This window comes from Diceros bicornis, chromosome 19, assembly GCF_020826845.1.
Source record: "Diceros bicornis minor isolate mBicDic1 chromosome 19, mDicBic1.mat.cur, whole genome shotgun sequence".
Lineage (NCBI taxonomy): Eukaryota > Metazoa > Chordata > Mammalia > Perissodactyla > Rhinocerotidae > Diceros > Diceros bicornis.
The window spans coordinates 47014222-47041641 of NC_080758.1; the positions used below are offsets into that span (position 1 = coordinate 47014222).

The 27420-nt window shown below is 39.8% G+C and overlaps 1 protein-coding gene across 9 annotated transcripts in view; it reads right to left on the reverse strand.

Moving 5' to 3' along the window:
- RALGAPA2 (Ral GTPase activating protein catalytic subunit alpha 2) overlaps positions 1 to 27420 on the reverse strand; it is a 334286-nt gene that overhangs the window by 135025 nt on the left and 171841 nt on the right. For 7 of the 9 annotated variants that reach the window (XM_058563323.1, XM_058563319.1, XM_058563327.1 and 4 more), the window contains 7 exons: positions 20248 to 20376; positions 14679 to 14807; positions 13753 to 13811; positions 7406 to 7514; positions 1873 to 1983; positions 444 to 512; positions 20 to 157 (listed from right to left, as the gene is read on the reverse strand). In XM_058563323.1, coding sequence (XP_058419306.1) covers positions 20 to 157; positions 444 to 512; positions 1873 to 1983; positions 7406 to 7514; positions 13753 to 13811; positions 14679 to 14807; positions 20248 to 20376 — 744 coding nt within the window. The remainder of the gene's footprint in view (positions 1 to 19; positions 158 to 443; positions 513 to 1872; positions 1984 to 7405; positions 7515 to 13752; positions 13812 to 14678; positions 14808 to 20247; positions 20377 to 27420) is intronic. The other 2 variants (XM_058563324.1, XM_058563325.1) reach the window with 2 other exon arrangements.

The window sequence follows — 27420 nt, forward strand, 5'->3', positions numbered from 1 at the left end:
GGCCCAGCTGGAGACTCACCCTGTAGATATAATCCAGCAAAGGGGCTCTGGCCAAGTGCTGCTCCTCCAGGGCCGCTGTGGACACTGGGTGGAGAAGGGAGTTCACAGGCAATGCCATGCACCAGTCCAAGAGGCAGAGCAGCAAGGACACAATAAACTGGAAGAGGAAACAGGCCCAGTACCATATACTGTAGTCTCTTAAACTTCGCTACACGTAATAACAAACAACAGGAGAACAGAACTGTCCCTGCATAAAAGTAATTATTCAGTGGACACACAAATGCAAAAGGAATGAATGAATAAACAAAATTTTCACAGGAGAGACTGTTAGGGCCAAGAGAAAGATATTATAAGGGATATCCCTACATGTAATATCATTTATCATTCTGTCTTACATTTTTAAAAACAAACTCTAGACAAAACTTAGCTAATGCGCCACCTACCTTCTTATCTGTTTCCACTGAGGAGTACTCTGCACTTGGTAAAAGAAAAGCAATTGTGGCCACAAGGATCTGCATAAAAGACAAATCCCCAGTCAAACACATCATAGGAATACTTTTAGAAGCCATATGATAAGAGTCCCAAGATGGCCTTGCAACTAAACTCTGTTTGGTGCCAACTCACTAGAGGAAGGTGACAAAAAGTAAAGACAGTTTAGAGATATGTGTGACCTTGAAAATCTGGGAAGGCAGTGGGGCCTTGCCCAGTTTCTATTCTATTTTACTGGTGGCGAAATTGGGGACCCCAGAGAAAGGAATATTTCTGTAGTCACACAATTTCCATCATCGGTCTCTACACCTTGCATAATGAAAGCAAAAAATATTTTCAAAAATAATTATGAAAATGCTCCCATTTAATTTTCTTATAAATACCCAGTCTCCTCCTGCTGTCCTCCTGTAACAGCACCCCTTTCATTCTCAAAGGTATTATTCCTGTTTAGAAGATACATTATATGGTTGCCCTAAAACCCAACTTTACATTTTGCAGCATCTGATATTCCTATGTCCAAAGCTCTATTTCACTCTAGGTCATGTAAGGTCGAAAATTACTTGTGATTTTTGATGTATCTCTGAGAGAACAAAGTGATCTCATTGGCGAAACTTGTCTAGCGCTGAGAGAAAAGAACTCAATACCTCTTCTTCTCTCTCCCTGTAATATCACATGGAGACAAATCAAATTTCCTTGAAGAGTTACCACTGGATGTGTAAAGAACAGGGCATATTTTAAAAAGTGCAGCAATACCAACTGGCAGGAACGGATGTGCCTCACCACCAGGCACCTACAGGGTGAGGGTCCCTGCTCCTGTATAAGCAGAGCATCCTCAAATGTAACCGACCTCCAGGACATTATCCTTGAGATGATTCTTCCTGTTCCTTCTGTCCCTCTCCTCTACCAATTATCCCACAGAGGGCATTACAATAGTAATCTCATTATAGCTGAGTAATCATGGGATGGCAGAAAGTGTGGTCCGGGGCTTCAGTTTGGGAGAGACTCCTGTTGTACACAACAGTCCCCTATCCCCACCCCCACATGGAGGGCATCATAACCAGCTGCCTACTTTCTTGTTGGCACCATCCAAATTACTCTTGATGAATGAAGCCCAATCTACAAAAGGTCTCTTTGTTGTGGTCGTGTCTGCCTTTCAAACTCCCCAAGTGTAAGACTCTGCCCTGAAACACTGGTGACTTCTTTAACTCGTGCTTGAAATCACAGCTGAGAAGAACCAGTGCAATTTAATCTTAAAATGAATGACTCACATGGCAATTTAGTAGTCAGTTCTCTAACAATTATTTGAGTATCTATTATTGATTAAATACCAAATATAATAAAAAGGAAATGCTTATGTTTTAGCATTACAAGAAAAAGACTTACTTCTGCAATTTTCCGAGGCAGAGAGGTTTCAAACATCTGAAGCTTTTCCCAGTAGGAAACCAGCAACTGAAGAACATCACAGGCTACCTGAGCCACGATTTTGTTAGGAAACTATAAAAGGAAACAAAACCCCAAACTAAATAACCCAACTTAACATGCACATTATTCCTAAGGAAGAACAAAATAGTTATTTCTTTCTAGCTCCACAGAGGGATACACTTCCTTGTTTTGCATTAAATTTATGAAAAATGTGTCCTATTACCAGATAGTTTATACATAACTTCCACTCTGTAACTGCCTCTTGTCTAGACTAGCTGTATTAATTTATATAACATTCTATAGAAATAAGCAGCTGTCATTTAACCATTTGGAAATTAAAACCATAATTTCAAATGCCTCATTCAGATCATATAAATCATAGTTTTGACAATAAGAGGAAATTAAAATGTAGCACATTATTGAGTATCCTGTGTGCTGAACCTTTAACAAGGATTTTTACTCATTTTCACATTGATCACTCTTAATTAACAGCTCTGCAAAGGAGATGGTAACTTCATTTTACACATGGAGAAACAGGGATCGATCAAACGACTTTCTATCCTATGAAGTTAAACTTAACCCATATGTATAATACTAAGAAATGTGAAAAATTGGGGATTAGGAGAACGTAATTCACAAATTATGGTATACACTGGTGTGTCACACATCGATGTTTTGGTCAATGACAGACCGAGTATAAAACAGAGGTCCCATAAGATTAGTACCATACGGCCTGGGTGTATAGTAGGCTATACCATCCAGGTTTGTGTAAGTACACTCTATGATGTTCCTACAATGATCAAATCGCCTAACAACGCCTTTCTTAGAATGTCTCCCCATCGTTAAGCAACACACGACTGTATTCAATTACTCTGAGCATGTTTTCTGAGTCTGGCACGTGTCTAAGATCCTCTGGAGATGCTTCCATTTCTTGTGAGATAGCATGTCAAAGGGGCAGTACCTGCAAGGACCGTTGGCTGGGGGTGCATGAGAGGGATGAGGGCACCCTGTGCTTCTCTCTCTGGCCAGAAGCTACCCTGCTATCCATATCTCATTATCCAGAGCAGAGAGGTTTGTCACTGCTTCTGTATCTTTGTCTAGTGAAATCTCAGATATGTAGCTTAGGTATTTCTACACCAAACTCCAAGTCACATGAAGCAGACACACCAGCTGACATGAGCACCACATAAACAACACAGAAAAGTCAACATTTAGCATCTCAGTGACAAATGCACAGGATAAGGAAGAACATAAGTGAAAGGTGATCAATTTTTTAATTCTACAGAATAAACAGTTACTGTCTCTCTGACAGGCACAAGGTCAACCTAGGGCGAGAACATCTGCACTCAAGGGGCTCTTCACAGCCTCCTCTGGCCATCCAGGCTCCAGATGACCTGATCCTCACAGGCCTCTTTTCATCCCTCAACATTCTAGCTTGTTTCTGCCCCAGGACCTTTGTAATTGCTCCCTGCTTTGCCTGGGACTCATTCCCCAGGACTGCGTATGGCCAGTGCTGCCATATCTTTTAAATCATAGCACTAAATGTCCATGCCACCATGGCCACCATGCCCATCCAAAGGAGTGGTGGCCCACCACTGCAGCTCTTCAGCTTCATCTAGGTCCCCTGTAATCGTTTCTTTACGGCATTAAAGGCTATCAGAGCTGATCTTTTGTATTTGTCTGGCTGCCCTTTTGTGTGTTTATCTTCCTGCGTCTTGTTCACCATTGTATTCCTAATGCCTACCACAGCCCCCAGAGCGACAACGTATGGTGTGTTTGAGATAAGGATGGAACATGGCGGGAGTGGAAGAATATGAGCGGGCACTGGGTGTGTTTCTGCTCCATCAGAGTGGTCAGGTCATGGTCAAGTGATAGAAACATAAGGCTGGCATGGCTCTTAACCTCTGGAAGCTGGAAACAGACAAGAGAACAATGATGAAATGAAAGCCTTGACAGACAAGACAAAAGGGCTATGGACAGAAAGGGGTGACATGTGAGACAGAGGGGGCAGACAGCAGAGAGAAGGCATTGAGGAGGGAGGGGAGAGCTGGGCTGTCTGGAGGAATGCAGAGGGAAAGTCTTTCCTTTCAGGCAGTGGGCAGCAGGGCAAGGCGCTGAGGCAAGAAAGGTGGGTGTGAAGGGCCACAAGTGGGGTGATATTACTGACACCTGAGTGCTGTGGGGAATGGCAGAATGAAATAAATCATTCATTCACTCACTCACTCATCTGGCACAAATTCACGGACACACATTCAATGTGCCAGCACTGAACTGAAAGCACAGGGCACAAGATGAACAGGACAGATACAGTCCCTACACTGAAGGACAGATCCCTCTGGTGGCAGTATGGAGGACAGATCTATGGGGATTGGACTAGGGCCATGGAGGGGGGAGGTGCCAGGAGGCTCAGTTACTGGCAGAGGGAGCCAGCCCAGGTGAGGGATGGCCCTGGGACAGCAGGACTCTGTGACTGGAGAGGGTGGTGGGGTCAATGTCTCCTAAGACAGGGTAAGAGAAGGAGCAGCAGGTGGGGCTGAGGGCGGGGGCTCAGGTTGGGCTTCCTCTCACTGGGGCGCCTGGGAGGCAGGGTCGGGAAGCTCACCTGAGCCTGAGCCCCTGCTGTCACTCTAGTGCCCTCAGCCCAAGTCCTCCTCCTCAATGGGGTGCCTAAGTCTATAAGTCTGGCTCCAGCTTGGAACAACCTCCCCACTCCCACTGCCAACAGGCTACCCCACCAGAACCAACAACTAGCTCAGCAGAATTCTCCAGGCGGCTGTGCAGCAGCACTGTTCCTATTCACTGCTGTGGCTGCAGGCTGGTTTTCATCTATACCCCTTGGGGTACATTTCTTTAGCCCATGCTAACCATGCCCTTCCCACCTCTGAGGGAATGAATACCTGGGCCAACGTTGCTGAGTGTTTCTGAAGGACATGATTACAGCAGAGCAGTGCCCGGAGCTGTGAGGAGCTCATAGGGGAGGAACTCTTCCAGGGCTCAAGCCGCCAGTTGCCCGCCCCGCCTCCTCCTCCTCTCCCTCCATCTCTCCCCTTCCCAGCAGAGCCCCAAGGGTCCCTGAGGCTCCTCTTCTCAGAGTGGCTGCTGTCCCCTTCATCCTTGTGGTGACTCTTTCCCATCTTGTCCCTGGTTCTCTTGGATTTATGTCCTATGTCCTTCAGTAGAAGAACCCAAGTGGCACAGCAACACAGGCATCAGAGGGAGGAGGAGAGGGTGCTGCCCCAGGGACTAGGACTTCCGTCACGAGTTTTCTTGTCTTATTCATAATGGTTAAAGGGAGACTGATGTGGCTGATCCTGGCCCTCTGATTTCTTAGCAGTTCAAGCTGGAGCAAGTTTCTTGGCCTCCCTCAGTCGCCTTCTCCTTTATCTCTACAATGGGGAGAGCAGCAGCACCTCCCAGGAGTGGAGCGATTCAATGGGACAGTCCACGCACGGTGTGGGACACCCCTGAGGGCAAGGGCTCAATACATGGCAGTTACATTTTTCTGGTGCCTTACATTTTTCCTCATAATTACAGAAAAATTACAAAAACTTCTGAAAATTTGTGCAAATACGAAGAAAAAAGTAAGCCATCTTCTATCCTTCTACTCTTGTTTCAAAGTCCCCCTCTCTTCTATACTACATAGAACCATATATACGGAAGGATAGAGATATATATATGTATACCTATATATCTCCTTCATTCTACGATACTGTTAAATTACTAACAGCTTTTCTAGGAAACAGGTAGAGGTGGAGGAACCACATTACATTAAATATACATTTCTAGATTTAAGAAAAATTAAAATTTGAAAAACATCTTAGAATTGAGAAAATAGCATATTAAAAAATGAATTAGAATCTACACAGATATACAATTGATATCTAACTTTTTTCACTTTAATAATTATATGTGAATATTTTTCCATGGCGTTGGGAGTTAGGGGGAGTGTCTTGCAGACCACAGTTGTGCAAAAGTCCAAACGTGGGGCCAGAGCATTCTGGGTTTGACCCTGGCAAGCTCCTTAGTTCCCAATCAGCTCATTTTCCTCATCTGTGAAGTGAAGGTGGCAGTAACCCTTCACCTCATAGGGTGGTTCTAAGGATTAAACACAACAACAAAGGTCAGAGGTCGGCACCACACTCAGGCCAGAGGGAGCACCCCTAAGTGACATCTTGGTTTGATCAATTTTCCATTCCTCACCACAGGGATCAGCAAGAGTTTTTCCAGCTCTCACGATATAACCAGCACCCCCAGGTGTTGTGGAGGAGGAAAGGGGGAAGGTAGGGTGACAGAGGGGGTGGCCAGAGGGCACACTTAGGGACTAGGAGGCCTCGAGTTTGGCCAGGAAGAGGGGTGGGTGAAGAGGGCTGCCATGAAATCAGGCTACAAAGGCAGGCAGGGGCCAGATGCCAAGCCATGGTCAGGGGACGCCCCTGGCTGGTTATCCTGTGGGCTGAAGCAGATAATGCACAAAGGGTGGCATAGGGGCTCTTGCTGGCCTGGTGACGACTGTCCAAAGCATCAGCTGCAATGGCCTTTACTATTATAGCAGCATGTGGCAGGCAGCAGAGAAGGGCAGGCCAGAGCCTGGAACAAGCTCCTTAACTCTCCTGCACCTTGGTTCCTCCACTGTAAAATGCGGAACTTACTTTGCGAGTGAGAACTTCCACAAAGCATCAGCACAGTGCCTGGCAGGTTCTGAAGGTGTAACAACAGCAATGCTAACTACTACCACCCCTTCTGAGAAGAAGCCAGGAAAGGACCCAGCAGATCTGAGCTCTGGTTTAGGAAGCGGCCTAACTGCACATACAGAAGTTCAGTTGTCTTTCCTGTCACATAGCTCTGCTCTCAGTGCGGGTTCCATCACTTACACCTGCACGGCTGTGGGCTCGCGACCTGATTTCTCTGGGCTTTGCTTTCCTCTGACGTGTCACAGGGACTGTGAGATCTACTCTGCAGAGCTGTCGTGAAGGTTAACACAAGCATTTAGAGAATTTCCATGAATCTGGCCCAGCGTGAGTGCCCAGAAAATGGCAGCTCTTCTTCCCATTAACAAAGGAAGAAAGATGTCCTAAAAGTACCCAAGGCCCAGCTGGACGGTGAGCACTTAGGGCTGCTAACCGGGACTGTCAGGTCTTTCTCAGTCCTGCTGAAGAGGCCAGGGCATGAAATCTCACTTTCTTGTCACTCCCACCAGCAGGTGACAGGGATCTTGCTTGCCACAGGAGCTACCCAGTCACCAGAGGAACCCCATTTGGCCACTGGGTTTGGTCCAGGAACACTCAGGCTATGGACAGCGGGTTGCGGCTGCCAGTGGGGAAGCAGCCATTGGTGGCCTCTCCTGGGAACCTCACAACACATTCAACACATTCTCAGAAAAAGAACTTTTGAATCTCAACCTCTCTGTAATGTAGGGGGAAATACAGATGAGGCTAATTCAGACTAAAAATGGGCTATAGCTTAATGTCAACTACACATCACAAACTGGTGATACCTTCAAAGTGACACCTATCACATTGATGGCGGCTTTCAGCTGAGGATGGCTTGTACACTGTGCAAGTTCTTCACATATCCAGACCCCGAGGGAGCAAATGGCAATGCATCTTTTGAAAGAGAAGGAAAAGGAGGAAAACACTCTTGAAATTTAATGTATTTTTCTGGTTTTTTCAAAAGACAAAATATTTTAAATCTTTTTATACAAAGTAGCAAAAATTATAGATACATTAACAGAATGTCTGCTTGAGAGAAAAGATGAGATACTCTCAATAGGCCTGTTTTCAGGACAAATAGAAATATTGATAATGGTCAGTATGTAAATATTTAATGAAATAAACAGTATGTTTTCTGTTAATTGTCACAGCCCATATATCAGTTATTTTTGCTGAAACTAATTTTTACTATATTTTATTGCTTCAAGATATTTCTGAAGAAGAATGAAAAATGTGAGTCTTATTAGAAGATTGTTAGAAGTTGAGTTTGTAATTGTTTTCCTTACAATAAAATACACAATACCATAAACAGAAGACAAATCCTGTATTTTATTGTAAAGAATATCTGAATACAACTTTCAAAATAAATTTCAGTTATTTCTTTTAAACTATGTGTTAAGAAAAAATATTCTTTAAGTTCCACAGTCCTTTAAAGATTATCTTTCTTAATTATCAATCAATTTTTAAATCAATCAATTTAAATACTCTTTGAAATTGATATACTCCACTATCTTTTGCAATGATCAAAAAATCACATTCCTGTTAATTTTTTCTGAATGCTCATATATAAAATTAAAATACTTGCTCCCAAACTTGCTCACTTTCAGAACAAAAAGCGGATTCAAACCACTCCCTGGAACCAGACATTAGCTGTAATATGTACGTGTTGTTCTTTGTAATAAGAGGTTACACCCAACGCCAATCAAACCAGACACACTGTTCAGCTCTCCAGACTGAAAAGTTCCTTTGTATTTGATATAATTCAGCAATTAAAATCAATATATTTTGAGGTTTTAAAACCACCATATTTCACTGGATTCTCACCTCTTTCAATTAAGATTGACGAACCACTTCATAACAAGTTTATTTAAATAAACTAAAAATCCTTTGGAGACCATGTCACTGTCCACCAAAATTCACTCAGTAAAAGCAGTGCAACGTAGTTTACAAGGTGTGCCAGGCCTTTTTGTTTCTCCAATGCCAGCATGGAGTTCCACACAATTCTAACCCTCGACTTTCCTCACTGTGTAGAACTGTCTACATTTATCTCTCTTGCCTAATTCCTACTCTTATTCCCAATCTAGAAATTACACTTTGCATTCTTATTTTTGCAGTCATTCCCACATATTTTATATTCTTTCAAAAAGCCTCTTTAGGGGCGGGCCCCGTGGCTTAGCAGTTAAGTGCGCGCGCTCTGCTGCTGGTGGCCCGGGTTTGGATCCCGGGCACGCACCGACGCACCACTTCTCTGGCCATGCTGAGGCCGCGTCCCACATACAGCAACTAGAAGGATGTGCAACTATGACGTACAACTATCTACTGGGGCTTTGGGGAAAAAAAGGAGGAGAATTGGCAATAGAAGTTAGCTCAGAGCCGGTCTTCCTCAGCAAAAAGAGGAGGATTAGCATGGATGTTAGCTCAGGGCTGATCTTCCTCACAAAAAAAAAAAAAAAAGCCTCTTTATTTTCCCTCAGCTTAACTCAGACTGACTGTTCAACCCACAAAATCTACACAACTTGGAATTATATCCAAAATCATATTTCCACCATTTTAAGAATACACACATATGCACATATTTTTTTTTTACGACCCATTAACCTATCTGTTAAATGTAATTTGTTAAGAGCAAATCTCTCTCATTTCTAGGAACACCTGCATTACTCTGTAACTATTAGCCTCGCACTACGGAGAACATTTGTGACTCATAAAATGGTTTTATAATCTAAACCACTCTCACCTGCCTTAAGATTTAAGCCACATTAGCTTATAAACAGCTCCTCCATGCTATTTTCTCTCTCTGAAATTTATCATTTGACATTCTATTTAGTATCTTCCCATTCTAATACTTTGTTACTCCTCATGTCTAGGAATTCCTGTATCCCAAGTATGTCCTTTGTGATCCCAAATGAGTTTTACCTACCAAGACTCTTTGTTTAGCTAATGGCAATACTACCTTCACTCTCATTCCATATTCCAACACACTCTCTTGATACTATTTGTTATTATCTCATACCACTCCAATTTATATAACAAAAACTTGTCATTTTTTCTTAATTTTTCTAAATTATCACTCACAATTATAACTATATTCTCTCTTAATTCTCCTCCATTTATTTGCAATATTGATCATATTTTAGTCTGCTTATGTACATTTACATGACCTTAATTTCACTGTCCAACTCCTTTTATATACAACTAAGGAAGACTGACAATATCATACATATTTCTATTCCATTTTTAACTCCATATAAATTTGGCTTTCTACACCAAAGAAAAAGGGGGAAAAAGTATTGTCAAGATTTGTTGAAGTTTTGAATGTGGTGGGTCTGGGAAAAACGGATTTTCCCCAAGTTTCTGGATTGAAAATCTGGGTAGATAATGGAGCCATTTACTGAGATGAAGTCTGAGGGAAAGTCAGGGTCCAGGGGCAGACAGCAGACTCAAGGGTTCAGTTATGGTTGTGTTAAGCTTGGATGTATTAAGACATCCAAGTTGAGATGTCCAGTAGGCAGTTTAATATATAAGCCTGAATATATAAGGGGTTCACAGAAGGGTCTACATAAATAAATTCAGCATCATCGGTAAGTAAGTGGTATTTGAAGTCTGGTTAGAATAAGAGCATATAGGAAAGTCATGGAGAGAGACGAGGACCAGCCCTAAACTCTGAGTCACTTTAACATTCCAAGGTTAGGCAGAGGGAGACAGGAAAGAAGCAGCTGTAGTGATATAGGAGCACAATCAGATTATGTTCTAAGGAATTAGCATTATTCAGGAAGAGGGTAAAGACAGACTAACTTCAGAATTAGTAAGATAAGAATGCATATTAAAATTTCTAAGGTAACCTCTAAAAGAACTGAAAGACAGTCTATGAATTCAAAAAAACAGAGATAATAAATGGAATGCAGAAAATATAATTAATCTGAAAGGAAAGAAGGAAGGAAGGAATGAAAAAAAGAAAGAAAGAAAGAAAAGGAGATGGAAAAAACAAAGGCAAGAAACAGGAGAAAATGAAAGAAGTATTGAGAAGGACCAATAACAAAGTATAAAATAAGATGAAAGAAATACATCAGGGGCCGGCCTGGTGGCGCAAGCGGTTAAGTGCGCGCGTTCCCCTGGGGCAGCCCGGGGTTTGCCAGTTCGGATCCCGGGCGCGCACTGACGCACTGCTTGGCAAGCCATGCTGTGGCGGCATCCCATATAAAGTGGAGGAAGATGGGCACGGATGTTAGCGTAGGGCCAGTCTTCCTCAGCAAAAAAAGAGGAGGATTGGCAGATGTTAGCACAGGGCTGATCTCCTCACACACACACAAAAAAGAAATACATCCAAATATATCAGTAATTACAATAAATGTAAATGAACTAAAGCTTTAGTTAAAAGATAAAGATCAGACAGGATAAACGTATGAAGTACTTATGTACAGTTTTTGCAAAGACATTTAAAGAGAAGAATATAAAAAGGTTAAATTTTAAAAGACAGAAAACATTATCAAAAATAGCTGAATCAGTATCAGACAAGTGGTCTTTAAGATAAAAAATCATTCTTAGAGATAAAGAGTGTCACTACATAAATAAAAAGATTTGATTCACTATAGAGATATGATAATTCTAAATTTCTATGCAGCTAATAACATAGCTTCAAAACATATAAGACAAAATTGACAGATATACAAAGAGAAATAGATAAAGGTACCATAATAGTAGGAGATTTTAACATATCTCGCTCAGTAAATGATCAAGATGATGAAAAAAATTAGAAAGGATATGAAATATTTAAAGCACATGATTAAAAAAATTAATCTAATGGGCACATCTAGAACACTGCACTCAACAATTGAAGAACAGTGTATACATTCTTTTCAAACACATATGAGACATTTGCAAAAACTGTCCACATATTGGGTCATAAAGCAAATCTCAACAATTTCAAAGACTGTTATAAGTCAGACAACATTTTTGATGCAAAATGCAATTAACTAACACATCAGTAGCAAAAAAAAAAATAGAAATCTATGTTTAGAAATTAAGAAATAGATTTCTAAATAAATTGTGACTCAATGAAGGAATCATAATGGACAATGGAAAAAAATTGTAATGGAAAAATGTTACATATCAAAACTTACAGAACTCAGATAAACTAGCACCTTGAAATAAACATGTAGACTTAAAAGTTTATATTTGTAAAGGAGAAAGGCTGAGAATTAATACACTAAGTATACAAGTTAAAAAGTAAGAAAAGGAATAATGGAATATAAAGAAAGTAAAGACCCTAAAAAGAGCAGAAAGTAGGAAATAAAAACAAATATAGAATAGAGAGGTTGAACAAAGACAAAAGTTTATTCTTTGAAAAGACTAATAAAGTTGACAAATCTTTGGCAAGACTAGTGAGAAAAATCAGAGAATATACGAAAAGTGTCAGAGAGTAAAAAAGGCATATAGCTATAGAAGTGAAAGAGACAAAAGACAGTGAGAGGATAATGGAGACATCATGTATGCCAGTATATTTCAAAACTTAGATAGAATGGACAAACTTCTAGAAAATTTTAGTTTATCTAAACTGTCAAAAAAAAAAAAGAAGAAAACCTCAATATTCCTAAAATCATTGAAGAAAATAGTCAGTAGTTAACCTTCTCATAAAGAAAATACCAGACCTAGATAGTTTTACCATCAACGTCTACTAAATACACAAGAACTTTAACTCTAATTTTACAAAAAGTCTTGCTGACTGAAGAGAATGAAATAGTACTTCACTCATTTTGTGAGACTATATCACCTTGCAATCAAGCCTGATAAGGAAAGGATGGGAAAAGAAAATTACAGGCCATGAATATGCATTTATATGCAACTTTCCTGAACAAAATGTTAGGCAAATCAGATCCAGCACTGTATAAACAAAACTGGGTTTATCCCAAAATGCAAGGTTACTGTAAGATTAGCAAACTGACAATGAATTTATAGCTTCTGGTAATGGCAGACTAGAAAATTTGGACTAAACCATCCATTGAAGATAAGTGAAGAAGTTAGACAAAATAAAAAAGAAAGAACCCCTTAAAATCATCAAAGACCTAACAAGACAGTGATGAGTGACGGGCTGCTAAACCGGAATGAGCCTAGACAGGGAGCAGGGCACAAGCCAATTCCCAGAAGGCAGCAGGAGGCTGAGTTGGGCTTCTGGTGACCTCATGGGTTTGGAGGTTGAGGATCAGAAACTAGTATTCCCTTCCACCAGTGCTCCCAGCTTTGGGCTTTACCTTGGGAGGAGAGGTAGAAACTTTTCATCATGTAGTTGACCCAATGGTGGTCTAGCGGTTAAGATTTGGCGCTCTCACCTCCACAGCCCAGATTTGTTTCCTGCTCAGGGAACCACACCACCTATCTGTTAGTTGTCATACTGTGGTGGCTACATGTTGCTGTGATGCTGAAGGCTATGCCACCTGTATTTCAAATACCAGCAGGGTCACCCATGGTGGATAGTTTTCAGCGGAGCTTCTAGACTAAGACAGACTAGGAAGAAAGACCTGGCCACCCACTTCTGAAAACAGCAGTGGAGCATTGTCTGATACAATGCCGGAAGGTGAGAGGATGACACAAAAAGACCGGGCAGGGTTCTGCTCTGCTGTACACAGGGTCGCTAGGAGTTGGAATTGACTCAATGGAACTAACAATAAAAGGTGGCCCAGAAAACCTCATATCTTGGTCACAGACTGCTAGCAACCTCAAATGCCTGGCAGAAGCAACCAAAATGTTTCCAAACATTGCCAAATGCCTCCTGGGGTACAAAAATCACCTCTGGTTGAGAATCACTGCCCTATACATACACCACTTTTATAAGTTTTTGGTTTATCCTTCTATTTTCCTCCTTATTAAAAGTATCAGGGAATACATGTAAATAGTTGTAATCTTGCTTTTTCTTACATAAAAGATAGCACACTACTTATAATCTTCTGCATCTCACTGCATTTACTTAACAATGGCACCTTTTAAAAAAATAAAGTACAGCATTTTCCCAACATAATTCTTATTATACTTTTCAGTGTTTGTAAAGTGGAAGAATAAGTGTTTTTAACATTAACTATTCACACATAAATGTGTGTCTTAAAATTCTAAAACAATTTACCTTTTATTCAACATTTACCTTGCACATTCATTTGGTTCCTCTGTGGCATTCTTCAGTAAAATATTTATGAGGTAATGCTAAAAATACAAAATTAGGTAAAATAAAAACTTTGTTTCATAGTTGATTTCCCACATGTTCAGACCATATTCCAGGCAGTCAGGATCTACTGAAGGATCAGGAAGCTCTGAGAGGCTCCCATCAGGGAGAACTAGGGGGAAGGAAATACGAGGCTTGGAGGAGCAGTATGATGGTGGTCTCAGCAGGGGCTGCCCTAGGCAATTAAGCCAGCCTAGAGAAGACGTTTCTGGGTATAGAATAATAACCTAGCAAAGCAAATGAGACTTCCAGATAGGAAAATCTCGGTTTTCTTTTACTTCAATTAGATTATACATTGTACACTGAATTATATAATGTAATCATGTGCTATAGATAGATAGACTGATTGATTGATTCTGGGATTTGAAAAACATTTTTGTTTGCCCCAAAGTCAGCTGAGAAGAGAACAAATGCTTACCTTTATTCTCCAAGGAACAATCTGGAATTTCAAATTATTAGTAGTATTTAATCAAGCCAACAATGGGACTGAATAGTTAGCTTATTTCAAGTATTTCTTATAAATTCATTTAATGCACTAATGCAGCATAATTAAGCTAATAAAATTATTACAAAGGATGATTTGTTACATAATTATGATCTGTAAGCATGATAAACAGATCTAATAAAAAACATCCAAGGAACCTATCAGTTATAACTGCAATATGCTCTGAATCTAATATATTTAATCTCCCTAAAACAGACTTCTAAAAAAATAACTATTGGAACATTTAAATGACATAGCAAAACTTGCAGGGATAAGTAGATCAATGTATAATAATGGAGGAGATAACCATAGAGCTACAATTATAAAACACTAAGCTTGAGATTCAGTCAAAAGCATCATGTACCTTGACATCTTTGGCTCCTGTAACGACTTCATTAACATCTGGCACTGACTGCAGTAAAGGGATCTCTCGGTAGGTATTTGGAAAGCAGACAAGAGAACCGAGAATGGTGAGAGCTTCTGTACGAGGTGCCTGCACACAACAAAAGTAAAACACACATTTTCCTTTTTGTAAGTTACAAACTTTAGATAAGCAACAACGTGTTTTACTTTTTCCTGATTTTGAGAGGGAATCTTTATAATTATTTTATCCTAGATAAGAAATATCAAAATATGCCTGGTTATTTTCCCCGAGGTGAATATTTAAGCAAGAGAGGTTTTCCTAAATGAAAAAAGCAAATTTCCAAGGAATGGAAAAGATCACTATACTTGGATATAAACAAGCATTGTGAAAACTGGTCTGTAGATTCATTCAAAGTCAGAAAAGCCAAGTGACTCAGTCATGACTGTTTTACCTTTTTTTTTTTTTTAGTCAATGTTCTTGACAAAGCGGGGTAAGTGATATCAACTTAACATTGTTTTTGCTGTAAAGACAGTTAATGAAAATTTATAAGGAAGAGGGGTTGGGGCTAATTGTCAGAAGGCAGAGAAGGAGAGAAGAGACCAGCTATCAAATTTCGTGTTTCATCAAGGACTCCTTTGCAAAATAACATAGTGTCTGACATCTAGTGAGATACAAAATCACTTGTTTGTCCATTGCTGGAATTAGGTATATATTAAAGGATGCATTTCACTAGATTTCAATTCAGCCACCACTTACTAGTAGCTATGATTATCCAAGAATGGGGACAGGCACTAGGACTACAAAGGAATGTTATCCATCCACCCACCCACCTGTCCATCCATCCCTCTATCTACTATATGTAATAATTACAACAATGGCACCTAACACTTATGGAGTTTTCACTCTGTGCTAGGCACTGTTCCAAGTGCTGTACAAGCACTTCCTCACAGAATGCCCTCAACAAGCCAATGAAGTAGATACTAGTATCATTTCCGTTTTACAGGTGAGAAAACTGAGGCTCAGAGAAATTAAGTAGCTTTTCAAGGGACAGACTCTGATTTGAACTGACCCCATCGAACTCCAGGGTCTACACCAGGCCTGTACTGTTAAGCACTTGGGGTACGAAATGAAAGACAGCTTCCCTTCCTCAGGATACCACACAGCTGGTATGTGGGGGGTGGGGAGAAGAGGCAAATAACAGTTACGTGCAATTCAACGGAGCATGTGCTATGAGAGCCACATACTGGGGATATCATGAGAGCCCAGTACATTCATTTTTTACCTAGCTTAGTTCTCATCAGCACCCAGGCAAATAACAGACAGTATAAAACACAGAGAGAGACATTCTATGGGAACAATGATTTGTGCAATGATTTTTTGTGCTCAGATGGTTAGGAAACACTAAAACAGACTGCTGCTAAGAGTCACCTGGCAGAGTAGGAGTCAGCCAGGCAGGTGGAGAGCTAGAGAGTAAGTTGAGGAGGCAAGAGGCACGATGCAGGCAGTGGGAATGGAAAAGACAAAGGCACCCAGGGCACCCATGGAACTGTAAAAGGTACCACATGCACAGAGCCCAGAGAACATGTGAGTGTACATGCAGGGACTGGGAGAGCTATAGCAGGAGCAGTCTGAGAAAGCACTGGGGCCGCCTTGGAAGGACCTACAGGCCACATGGCACAGTCCTCATCTCATCCTGCCTGAGGAGTGATGCCGTCAGACTCCTAATCCGAGGAGGAGTGTGGTGCGAATGGATGTTCTCAGGGAGAGAAGAGTATCAGGCAGTCACTGATGTATAGTCTAGGCAAGAGTTATGACAGCTCCAAACAGGGCAATGGCATCAGGGATGAAGTCACTATATTTTCAATGTTTTATTTCATTTTTTAAATATAAAGATTTGAAACTACTACAGCAAAATGTTAAGATTTGCCGAAGTCAGTCAGTGAGTAAAGAGTTTCTTGTTACATGACGTCCACAATGCAAAGCACAATGGTCACCATCCTGGCCTTATCTCACCTGACGCTTCAGGAGCACTGGATGCAGCTGATGGCTCTCTTGTACCTGGGAACACTTTAATCTTTTGGCCTCTGGGACACCTTTCTTGGTTCTCAAGGAGATGTGACGGTCTCTGTGCTGGAACTTCTCATTTCCCTCAGGATCTAAACTGGGATGCTGAGCACAGTTCTTTTCCCTCTTCTCTCAGATCTATACTCACTCCCAAGGGATATCCAGATCCATGGATTTAAAAGCCTCCTACATGTTGCTGACTCCCAAAATATCTCTTTAGCCCAGACTTCCCTCCTGAAGTCCAGACTTGTAGATCCAACTGCTTGTTTGACATCTCCACTTGGGGGTCCAGGAGGCTTCTCACACTGACAAGCTCCACCTTCCCTCAGAGTTCTGTAGTTCTGTGTAACGCTACCTGACCTCCATCCATCCGTCCTCTCACCTGCTGCCTTTACTTTTCTTTATTTTTATGTTAAGAAAATCTTTAGACATAAAAGTAGAGAGAAAGTTATATCCATTTACGGCATCCAACACCTGGATTCATGATTTTAGCACTCTTGTCTCATCTATCTCCTTTTCATTTTTTTACTTCAACATTAAATATTCACTTAAACGTTTCCACTTTCAATATTTTAAAGCAAATTCAGGACCTTGTGTCATTCCACCTCGTGTTCTCCAGCATCCCTGCTTTGGGTTTTTTCTTTGCATTCATCACTTCTTGATATGTTATATATTCATTTAACGTTTATGTCCCCCACGAGGGCAGGGGGTTAGACAGTCTTTATCACTTCTCTACCCCACTGGATGCTCAATAAATACTGCCTTGAGATAAGGAGTGGCCGTTCCTGTCATTACTTACTGAGTGAACCCTGCTCACCATTTTCTGCTTCAGCATCACTTCTTCCATGAAGACTTTTCTAGTGTGTGTCTTCCCCTCCACCTCTCACCAAGCAGAATTAACTATTCCTATATTGGTGCTCCTCTGGGTTCTGGATGTGATTCTACTGTGGCTGTTAGAAACTTATGTGCAAAGATTAACACTAGTTTACACATCTGATTCCTTGAGGGTAGGGACCCTGTCATACTCATCTAGGACAGGTCCTGGCACACAGTAGGTCCACAGTAAATGTTTCCAGAAACACACCTTGCTTTGTCAGTCCTCACTAACTGCTGCCCTTTACCTACTAGACAGTCTTGGTTTAGACTTTGTTGGGGTTCTTTTCCCTGAGTGGTCTTGAACTATTGTGTAGTGTGTGACTTAACTTGCACTGTAGACTTTTGGATTGAATGCTCGACTATATAACAATTGGATGCAAAATATTAGCTCTCAAATAAAATAAAGAGTTGTTACACAGCTTTATTCAAAGAATGTAGCAAATCTAGGTAATTTTTTTTTTTTTGCCTAAGCACTCAGCCTATGGTGAGCCCCAATTAACAGACAGGAAAATGAGGCCCACATGCTTAAGCATATTGCCCAAGGATAGATAGCTGTCCAAGGACAGTGCAAAGCAACGATGGGACTGAACCCAGGTCTGATCTGACTGTATGGAGCTACAGGGTCAAGAATGGGAAAGGAATTATATGTAATATTCTATTTTATGTGCACACCATAATTTATCTGTTCTATTGTTGATGGACATCTGGATTGGTTCTAGTTTTTGGCTATTACAAATGTTTGCTGAGCACAAGTTTCCACCCACATTTTGGTGACTTGTATATGCATTTCTCTTTCCCTCCTTGCCTCAGCAGGGCAGATCTATATAGAAGGGGCGCTTCAAACTTGTAATTAACTTGTCTTAACCAAAAATTTTGACTGAGCAGGTATGCCCCATCCAAACACCTCTCACCAGTTCCCCTACAATTTTAAACCTCAAGTTTAAACTAAGAGTAATTCAAACTAATTCAAAGAGTTACCGTTCCTTTATGTAACTCTTACATTCACATTTTCATATTTTCTCTCTCTCACTCTTTTTTTTTTTTTTTTGTGAGGAAGATCGGCCCTGAGCTAACATCTGCCAATCCTCCTCTTTTTGCTGAGGAAGACTGGCCCTGGTCTAACATCCATGCCTATCTTCCTCTACTTTATATGGGACGCTGCCACAGCATGGCTTGCCAAGCGGTGTGTTGGTGCGTGCCCAGGATCCGAGCCGGCAAACCCCGGGCGGCCCGCAGCGGAGCATGCGCACCCAACTGCTTGTGCCACCGGGCTGCCCCCCCCCTTTTAAAAAATGTTTCAGAAGGCTACTTTAACAGCTCATGTAGCTAAAAGATAAATTTTCACAGAGAATGACCACCATGCATGATATTATCTCTAGAAAAGGCGCCAACATTTTTACAGGAAACTCTCATGGCAAGTAAAGAAAATTTCAATAAAGAAGTACGATTTTCCTTCCTGTATCCTGTAAGTTTTTTCAATGCTGGTTTGAATGGTTAAAAATAAATTTGAAGGTTCTTTGATGATGATTATCCTAAAATCTTTTTCAGAAATAATGAAGTACAAAAGTTGTCATAGTCTTTACAAAAAAACAGTTGAACAAATTCAACATTTTTCTTCTACCTTTCTTTTCTTCTCTCATCTTTCCCTTTTGCTCCTTTTCCCTTCCCTTTGTTTTTTAATTTATTCTTATAAGAAAAAGTGAAAGCATGAAAATATCAACATGAAATACCAGCTATACAAAGTATTAAAAAACAATTTAATTTAAAATCCAGGGTTAGAGTTTGAATATACCCTGCACTAAGAAAATAAGGAGAATGAAAAAGTAACAATGTGTCAAAAAAATTTAGGTAGTTAGATACTCATATTGATTTCAATACAAGTCCTTGGCAAACAGTAAAGCTAATTTTATTTATACCATTTGAAGAGGAAAAAAAAAATGAGCCTGAACAGATAACAGTTGTACAGAACACAAATGTGAAAGGCCCTTTACATTTAAATGTATAAGAGTATTCTCAAAAGGCATTAAGACATTGCCCTAATAGTGGATATAAATGTGGAGATTGCAAATAAATTTTTTTATAGCCCTTAATACTCATTTAGACTACTCGCTTCTAATTTTTTGGTATAAGAATTCTGCCAGAGTTTTATTGCTCATTAATAAGAAAATATATATATTCATTTTCTGGTTAAAATTTTAGTGTTCTAACATTGTAAGAAAATTTTCTACTAGACTTATAATAACTAAGACAATAATAAAAAGAAAACCTTATCGATAATGTACACTTAAAATTCTCTCTTTACTACAAACATCTATGGCTGTATCACCATTTACTAGAAAATGCTAATAAGATTTTAAGAGACAAGTCCTGCTTCTGACTGTGTAAATGTACTGAAATATTAGTGAGGATATGATTTCTCACACTCTGGCCTTCTGATGAAACGCCTTTCCAATACCAGTGTGTCATCTTATCCTATAATTTCACACATCAGCTGCCAGGGCATCTACCCGAGAGCCCAGTTTCACATTGCACTAATGAGTCAACACCTGTTAGGAGTGGAGAAATCTGAACCTTGTTAGCGATTGGGAAGTCTCCTGGGAGTTTGGATGCTGAGCATTGTCATACTCACCGCCAGCATGTCTGTACTGAGGACCCTGGCAGCGGCAGTGATGAAGTCCCCCACCAGCATTGAGAAGCCAGGCAAACCCAGGGAGAAAAAGCGGGGTGGACAGTGCCTTATAATGGTATTTAAGATATCCTAAAAGGGAAGATAAAAAAACACAAGAGTAATTTTCAAGACCAAAATTCCAAAGTAGTCAGCTCATCTGTACATATGACCACTGTATGATAATCTAAGAGAACAGAGATTACAGAAATTTTTCAGTGGAAGGGGTACTGGGAGATGAGTTAGTCCAAAGGCTAATGTACCCATTTTATAGGTAAGACAATAGTGACACCAAACTATAAAATGACTTGTCCAAAATCTAAATCATGGCATTGGGACTAGACACTTCTTCCCTCTTCCACCCACCTAAAGGTGAGCTTCTTAGACAAGCTATAGGAGTGTTGAGGTAGATGCATAAATAAAACCTTCAAACATCTATAACTTTCAATTTTCAAAAGTTAAAGCATACTGTTACATTAAAAAACCTTAAAGTAGACAGAGATAGGAATTTTCACTCTTTGGGTTAATTCCATGGGCTAAACCAATGGGTGATGTGACTGGTCACACTCTAAGGTCAGGCAGCCGGTGTGACTCTGAGTGTGACTGTGAGGTACAAGTATAAAGTGTAGCAGTCCCCTTTTGCACAGGGTGCAGTGAGAAAACCATCAACTGCCCAGACACCTGGTGTTCTGGTGTCTATAATCGCCTTTCACCGGTGGGTGGCTGGCTGGCCCCTGCCCACCAGCTTTGTTCTGAGGCAGTAACTCCATTCCACCCTGTGGCAGGCCAGGGCTCCACTACTGGACAGCGTTCATGCCATCCATGGCCAGGCCACATCTCTGAAGCCATCTGTGCGAGTGTGTGAGCAAGGGGGATTAGTAAGAAAATGACGAATTTCTTTTATGCAGTTCTAGGCCATGCACATTAATCAAACCTACTGAGGTACTCTAGTTACGTGACTTGTAGTTATACAACCCATAGTTAGTCTCAAAATACGAGGAAAAAGCAAAATGCAAAAAAGTCTGGTTTCTTTTCTCAGATTTCAGTGTGGCTATTTGAAAAATCCTTTAAAATAATCCCGATTTAATTTGATTAAATTAGAGCAAAGTAGTAACAACATGCTAAATTCTAACATGTTAATTTCTTCATAATAAAAATAACCTCATTTAACAACTTGTAATCTTAAAAGAGAATTTTTATGTGTTCACAAAACATTTTTTCCTAAGACTTATTTTTTTCCTCATTTAGTTTCTACAAATCACGCTGTTTATATCCTTAAAATGACTGTACAATGCTTACTCTATTAGAGCTCATATATGGTAAACAGTTTAGCAAGTACTAATTTAAAGTTAGCATTTCAGCAGACTTTTCCTATACCAAAAATAAATGATAGATAAATAGACAGACAGATAAAAGGAAGGAAGGAAGAAAGGAAAGAGAAACCCGAACCATGCTTCTTCCAAGTTAATGTTTAAACCTGCTTTAATCACGTCCTTTGATACACTTTAGGGTCCGTATCAGCCAAGGCAAACATTCTAAGGGGCTGAGCAGATGGATGCTGCAGTTTAGAAAGTGTGTGGTAAACTCATGCTCCGAGAGTGGAACAAAAGATCCACCTTTTTCATAATTAAGCCTCTGATTAATGCCCTGGGCTCCTCACCACACACCTGTAATTACTCACAGAGGTACGCATTGTACGGGGCCTTGTCTCGGAGTATCAGGCATCAAGCTATCCGGCAGCAGATGGAAGCACATTTCTGTTGACATATGCTGCAATGAAAGGATTTGTGCAAACCTGGCTAGCAAGGTAGCAGAATGCCATGCATTTGAAGATTAATAATGCAAACAACCATAATGTTAACTTGGTTATGTTTGTGTTAATTCCATCTGTTGAGATGAGGAACTAAGCCTTGAACTCTGTAGATTTTTAAAATCTTTAGCACATACTTAAATAAGCCATTTCACCACTGGAATTTAGAGTTTTAATTAAAAAAAAGTTTTTCTGTGATAAGTTTATACGAATTATACACTAAATCCTTTAACAAGCTAAAGCCAGAATTTGTAAATGAAATCCATTTTGCTTCATAAGATTCACATGTGTAAAGGCAATGATCTGTAAATGGGGCCTTCACAAAAAATTACTAAGTTGCCATTGATGCTCAAGACAGCAGAGATGTGTGTAGCCGAGATCAAGTCACACAGCTCCCCACCTCTGGATCTCAGCCAGTCACTTCAACAGAGCCTGTTTCTATGGGCAAGAAGATTGGGAAGAGAGGGCAAAATAACAGATGGCTAGCCTACCCTACCCTGCCACCCACGTAAGACAGAGCCCTGAGGAGAATGGGGCCTGTGCCGCTGTTGCCAAAGACAGCACGAGGGTAAGGTTAATGTGGGGGTTAAAGAGGGAAATATATGGCCAGTCAGCCAAATTATGGCCATATGCCTGCTTATTTTGCTCATCCACACTGCAATGGAACAACCCAAAGATTATCTTTGTGATAACATTTTAAAATCAGGAATAACTATGTGCTGCTCCAAAGAGAGCAGTTGCATGTTCCCAATAGAGGGACATCCACAAAGTGCTCCTCTCTTTTCTAGTAGAATCCTTCTTCCACCTTCTCCTCAATACATTAAGATCACAGTCATAACTGGAATCTTTGGAAAAATAAAATTCTTGAGACTCTGAAACTTTCTTCACAGTCTCCAAGACTTTCTATATAGATAGGACAGGACAGTTCTTCTCAAATATCAATTATTCATGTACAGCCCTCATGCTTTCTGTCATATCCACGTCCAAAGTGAACATTATTTGTCTGTTTTTCAAAGCAACTCACTTTTTTGAACTTAAATAAGATTATTCTGGAAAGCATGTAACCCGTGTCATAAATAGAAAACCCTTAAATCAATACAATAACGGTAAACCAAGGCTACTGAAGTTTTGCTAAATATCATTGTCTAATGGAGGCTGCCCTTGTTAAAAAGGGCAGTTTGCATCCTCAGGTTGGTGTGACAGAAGTTCTGTACCTGCTCCAGCCTGTCTGCCTGAGAGAGTCATGAGCACCGGCCGAAAGAAGGAAAGGGGCCATTATTCCCACCATGTGATCAGATGCTATTCAGTGCTGCCTCCATTGTGACCACCAGTGGGAAACGCCTCTGTACTCAAACTCGGGTGTGGTGAAAAGAACTCTAGAACTGGGACCACGAGGCTTGGGTTCAAGGCCTAGAGTACGTGACTGTGGGCAGATCATGTCATGCCTAGAGCTTCACATTCCTCTTTCACAAAATGGGGTAATTCCCTCTTACAGAGTTGTGTCTAGTGGAATAGTGGGTGTGAACGCTTGCCTTTGTAAACTGAAAAGAGCCATACAGAAATAATCAGAGTGACAAGCAAAAAATTTTTTTTCAAATTCGGAGGATTCCGAAGAATTTTACTTTCTAGAATTTACTTTGTAGGTTTACTTAGAATTTAGTGAACTATTATTTTGCTGATATACAAAAGGGCATTTAAAATATTTTAAAGGTGGCACAAATAAGCCTGATTACATTATTCCAGAAATTAAAAAACTCTAGAAATTAAAGCTCTCAAATAACATCCTTAAGCAAAGCATTACAGCAATTAGCCAAAGTGCATAGAATTTATAAGGCAAATGATGAAATAAAAACAGGAAAATGATCTTTTTACATTTTCTAGGTTCCACTCTTCTAAAGAGTTCTAGAATTTACCCCAAACAAGTGAGTCTAGTAGCAAAAATTAGTTTCTTTTCCACACTCTAAACAGACTAAAAGCAATAAGCTAAACCAATAAGCTCAATGAAAAACGGGCTCTAAAATAAGAATTCAGTTTATTCTTGAAAATTGGCTAGCACAAAGCACAGACAAAACTCTTTCACATGCTTTTGTTCAAAGGAAACAAAATTCATTCTGCAAAATGTTGTAATATAGTGAACAGACCACCAAACTAGTATTTTTCTCTTGATTTTGGTTAAAAGTCCACACACATGTTACACTGAGTGTGAAAACTAGATTGTAAGATGATAATTGTGAATTTGCAGCTTATCAAAAGATTCAGGTTTATGAGAAAGTAACTAGTAGGAACATCTGTCTCTTATCACCGATCTTACAAAAATCAGGTAATTCAAATAGAGCCATGTTGTTTCCTCTCCTCCAAAGCACAGTTCTATAAACACAAACTGCATTCAGGCTGGTAAATGAATCGCTTTAATTGAATGCTATGTACACAATAACTGGAAAAACCATAAGTGATAAGAAAAACATATGGTGATGGCAATAGAAATTGGTTTATTCATTTTGCATACTGTTTCTTTAGTTCTCTTATAATTGACCTTTAGAACGATGAATGTGTAAAATAATTTTGTTTATTATGGCTCCAAACCTTCCAACAATTACACAAAATGAAAATTTAAAAGGAAGGATTCATTTTGGAAGCATTTCCATTGTTTACATAATTGCACAGCTATAATTTAGAGCTCGTGTTGTTATGGAAAATAAAAAAAAGGGCCATTACAGGCCATTTCAATTCAAAATATTGCACAGTGGTGTCAAAAATGGGGGAAAATGTTCACTTTAAAGCTGTTAAAAATGGATTAACCCTGTAAACAAAAACATTTCAATATAGTATTCTTTGAAATACAAATGTTCAAGAAGTAGCCATCCTTCAAATGGAATTAGAAATGTTGCAACTGTACTTTCATACCAATTACGTATATATTATTCACTTAATATTTGCTCACGGCCCAGCAGATGATGGTTGTAACACAATAGCTGGCCATCTGTCTCCCTGCCTTTCCTTAGCAGACTCACGCCTGCTCCTCAGGAGCAAACAGATCCGGTTATTCCACCTAAAGTCACTCAGACCTTCCAGGAGGCCAAACAAATTGTTAAGAAATAAAATCTGTGTATGTAAAATCATTGAACTCCTCTTTTAACTTTTTACTTTAAGAAAACTATAACACCACACAATTAACGACTTCACTATTTTTCACAGAAGATACCTATCCTTTATCAGAAAATTCTATAGGAAGCGCTTCTACTTGGTGAAACGGAGAGCATTCAGATCTGGTTATCCCATTAATGTGGTTAGTAAAAAGGTACAATTCATTCCACACTCAAGTGGAATTATTATCAAAAAATTAGAATGCAAAGGGATACTTTTAACACCAAACTTGGATATAATTTAAGCTTTAATAATTAAAATGCATCCACAATCCTGCAGTACCTTGCTCGGGGACAGATTTGTATTAATTATTGCCTTATTGGCAAAGCTCAGAAATGCTGAGTGACAAAAAAGTTTTAGTTACCAGAACAGATCTGAAAAGCCCTCAAAGTCCCAAGGCCTGGTCCTCTTGCTTGTGCTAGTGGGTCCTGGCTGCTTCAGCTCTGTGCACAGACATCTTTGATACACCACAAGCTGCTACCTGGCCTCTTCATGCTTGACATTGTCAGGTAGGATTTTTGTGGATAAAAATAAAGCCTTTATGATTATGGCCTTTAAAAAAAGCACAGCAGATCATGTCACCAGCATTGTGCTTCCAGAAAAGTCACTGGAAATAAAAATATAGCAGGACGTAGCTAAAAATTACTTTCAAGATCTGAGCCAAGGAATATGTGATATGTGCTATACATTATCTGCTAAAAAGGCCAAGTACGGTATAATCTGTTTGGAGAAAAAGCAGAGATTTTTGTAAGTGCTGGACAAATGTGACTTCTCTGGTTGTAACTACGTTACCAAGGCCAGGAGAAATATGACAGGACAGAGTAACTGGGTTCTGTGGCTTGAAAAACAAAATCATCTAGTACTTCTCACCACAAAAAATGCTATGGAGAAGACACTGAGTTTCCTTGACAGTAGCATGCAAAGGAGAAGGGAGTGAGAAACGGAAAACAAACTTCTGATGGTCACAGGAGCTGCTCTATACGCACGGAATCAGAATCTCAAGAGTGACAGAGCAAGGGGGCAGATGGCAGCAAAGTTGCTCCAATCTTCAAGCCCTGAAGGAAGAGTCGTGAATATTTTTTATGATTGCTTTGCAATTAATCCCTCATCTGTAGGAAAAAAACTCTGCTAGCCTTTAAACCGATGAAGACTGTTTGACTGCTTCAGGAAAAGTGGGAGACTGATTGACTGATTTTAAGAAACACTAAATGAACTTTATACTGGAGTTGATATGTCACCAGCCTGTCTTAACCGCTTCTTTTTCTTTTTGTTGTTTGTAAGAGCGTTATTGAGATATAATTTACATGTAATAAAATTCACCCTCTAAAGTGCACAACTCAGTAGTTTTTAGTATACTAAAATTGTGCACTATGACCACAACCTGAGAACATTCTCATTACCCCTCAATGAAAGTCTCTACCCATTGGCATGCATCCTCTATTCCCCTTCCACCAGGCAGCCACTAACCTACTTTCTCTGTGAACATATCTACCCTGGACATTTCAGAATATGGAGTCATACAACGCGTGGTGTTTTGTATCTGGCTTCTTTCACTCAGCATGTTTCCAGGTTCATCCTGTTGCAGCTTGTAGCAATACTTTATTCCTTTTTATGACCAAATAATATTCCATTTTATTGATATATCACATTTTGTTTATCCTTTCATCATTTGATGGACAGTTAGGTTGTTTCTACCTTTTGGTGATTATGAATGGTACTACTATGAAAATCTGTGTACAAGTTTTCATTTGAATACCTGTCATCAATTCTTTGGGGTATATACCTAGGAGTGGAATTGCTGGTTCATATGGTAATTCTATGTTTAACTTTTGAGGAACGGTCAAACTGTTTTCCATAGTGGCCTTACCATTTTACATTCTCACCAATAATGTATGAAGTTTCCAATTTCTCTACTTCCTTTTCAACATTTTCTATTTTTTCTTAAATTATTATTATAGTCATCTTACTGAGTATGAAGTGGTATTTCACAGTGGCTTGGATTTGTAGTTCCCTGGTGACTAACAATGTTGAACATTTTTTCATGTGTTTGTTGGCCATTATTATATCTTCTTTGGAGAAATGTCAAAGTCCTTCACCCATTTTTAAATTGGGCTGTTTGTCTTTTTGTTGTTAAGTTGTAAAACTTCTTTACATATTCTGAGCACTAGACTTTTATCAGATAT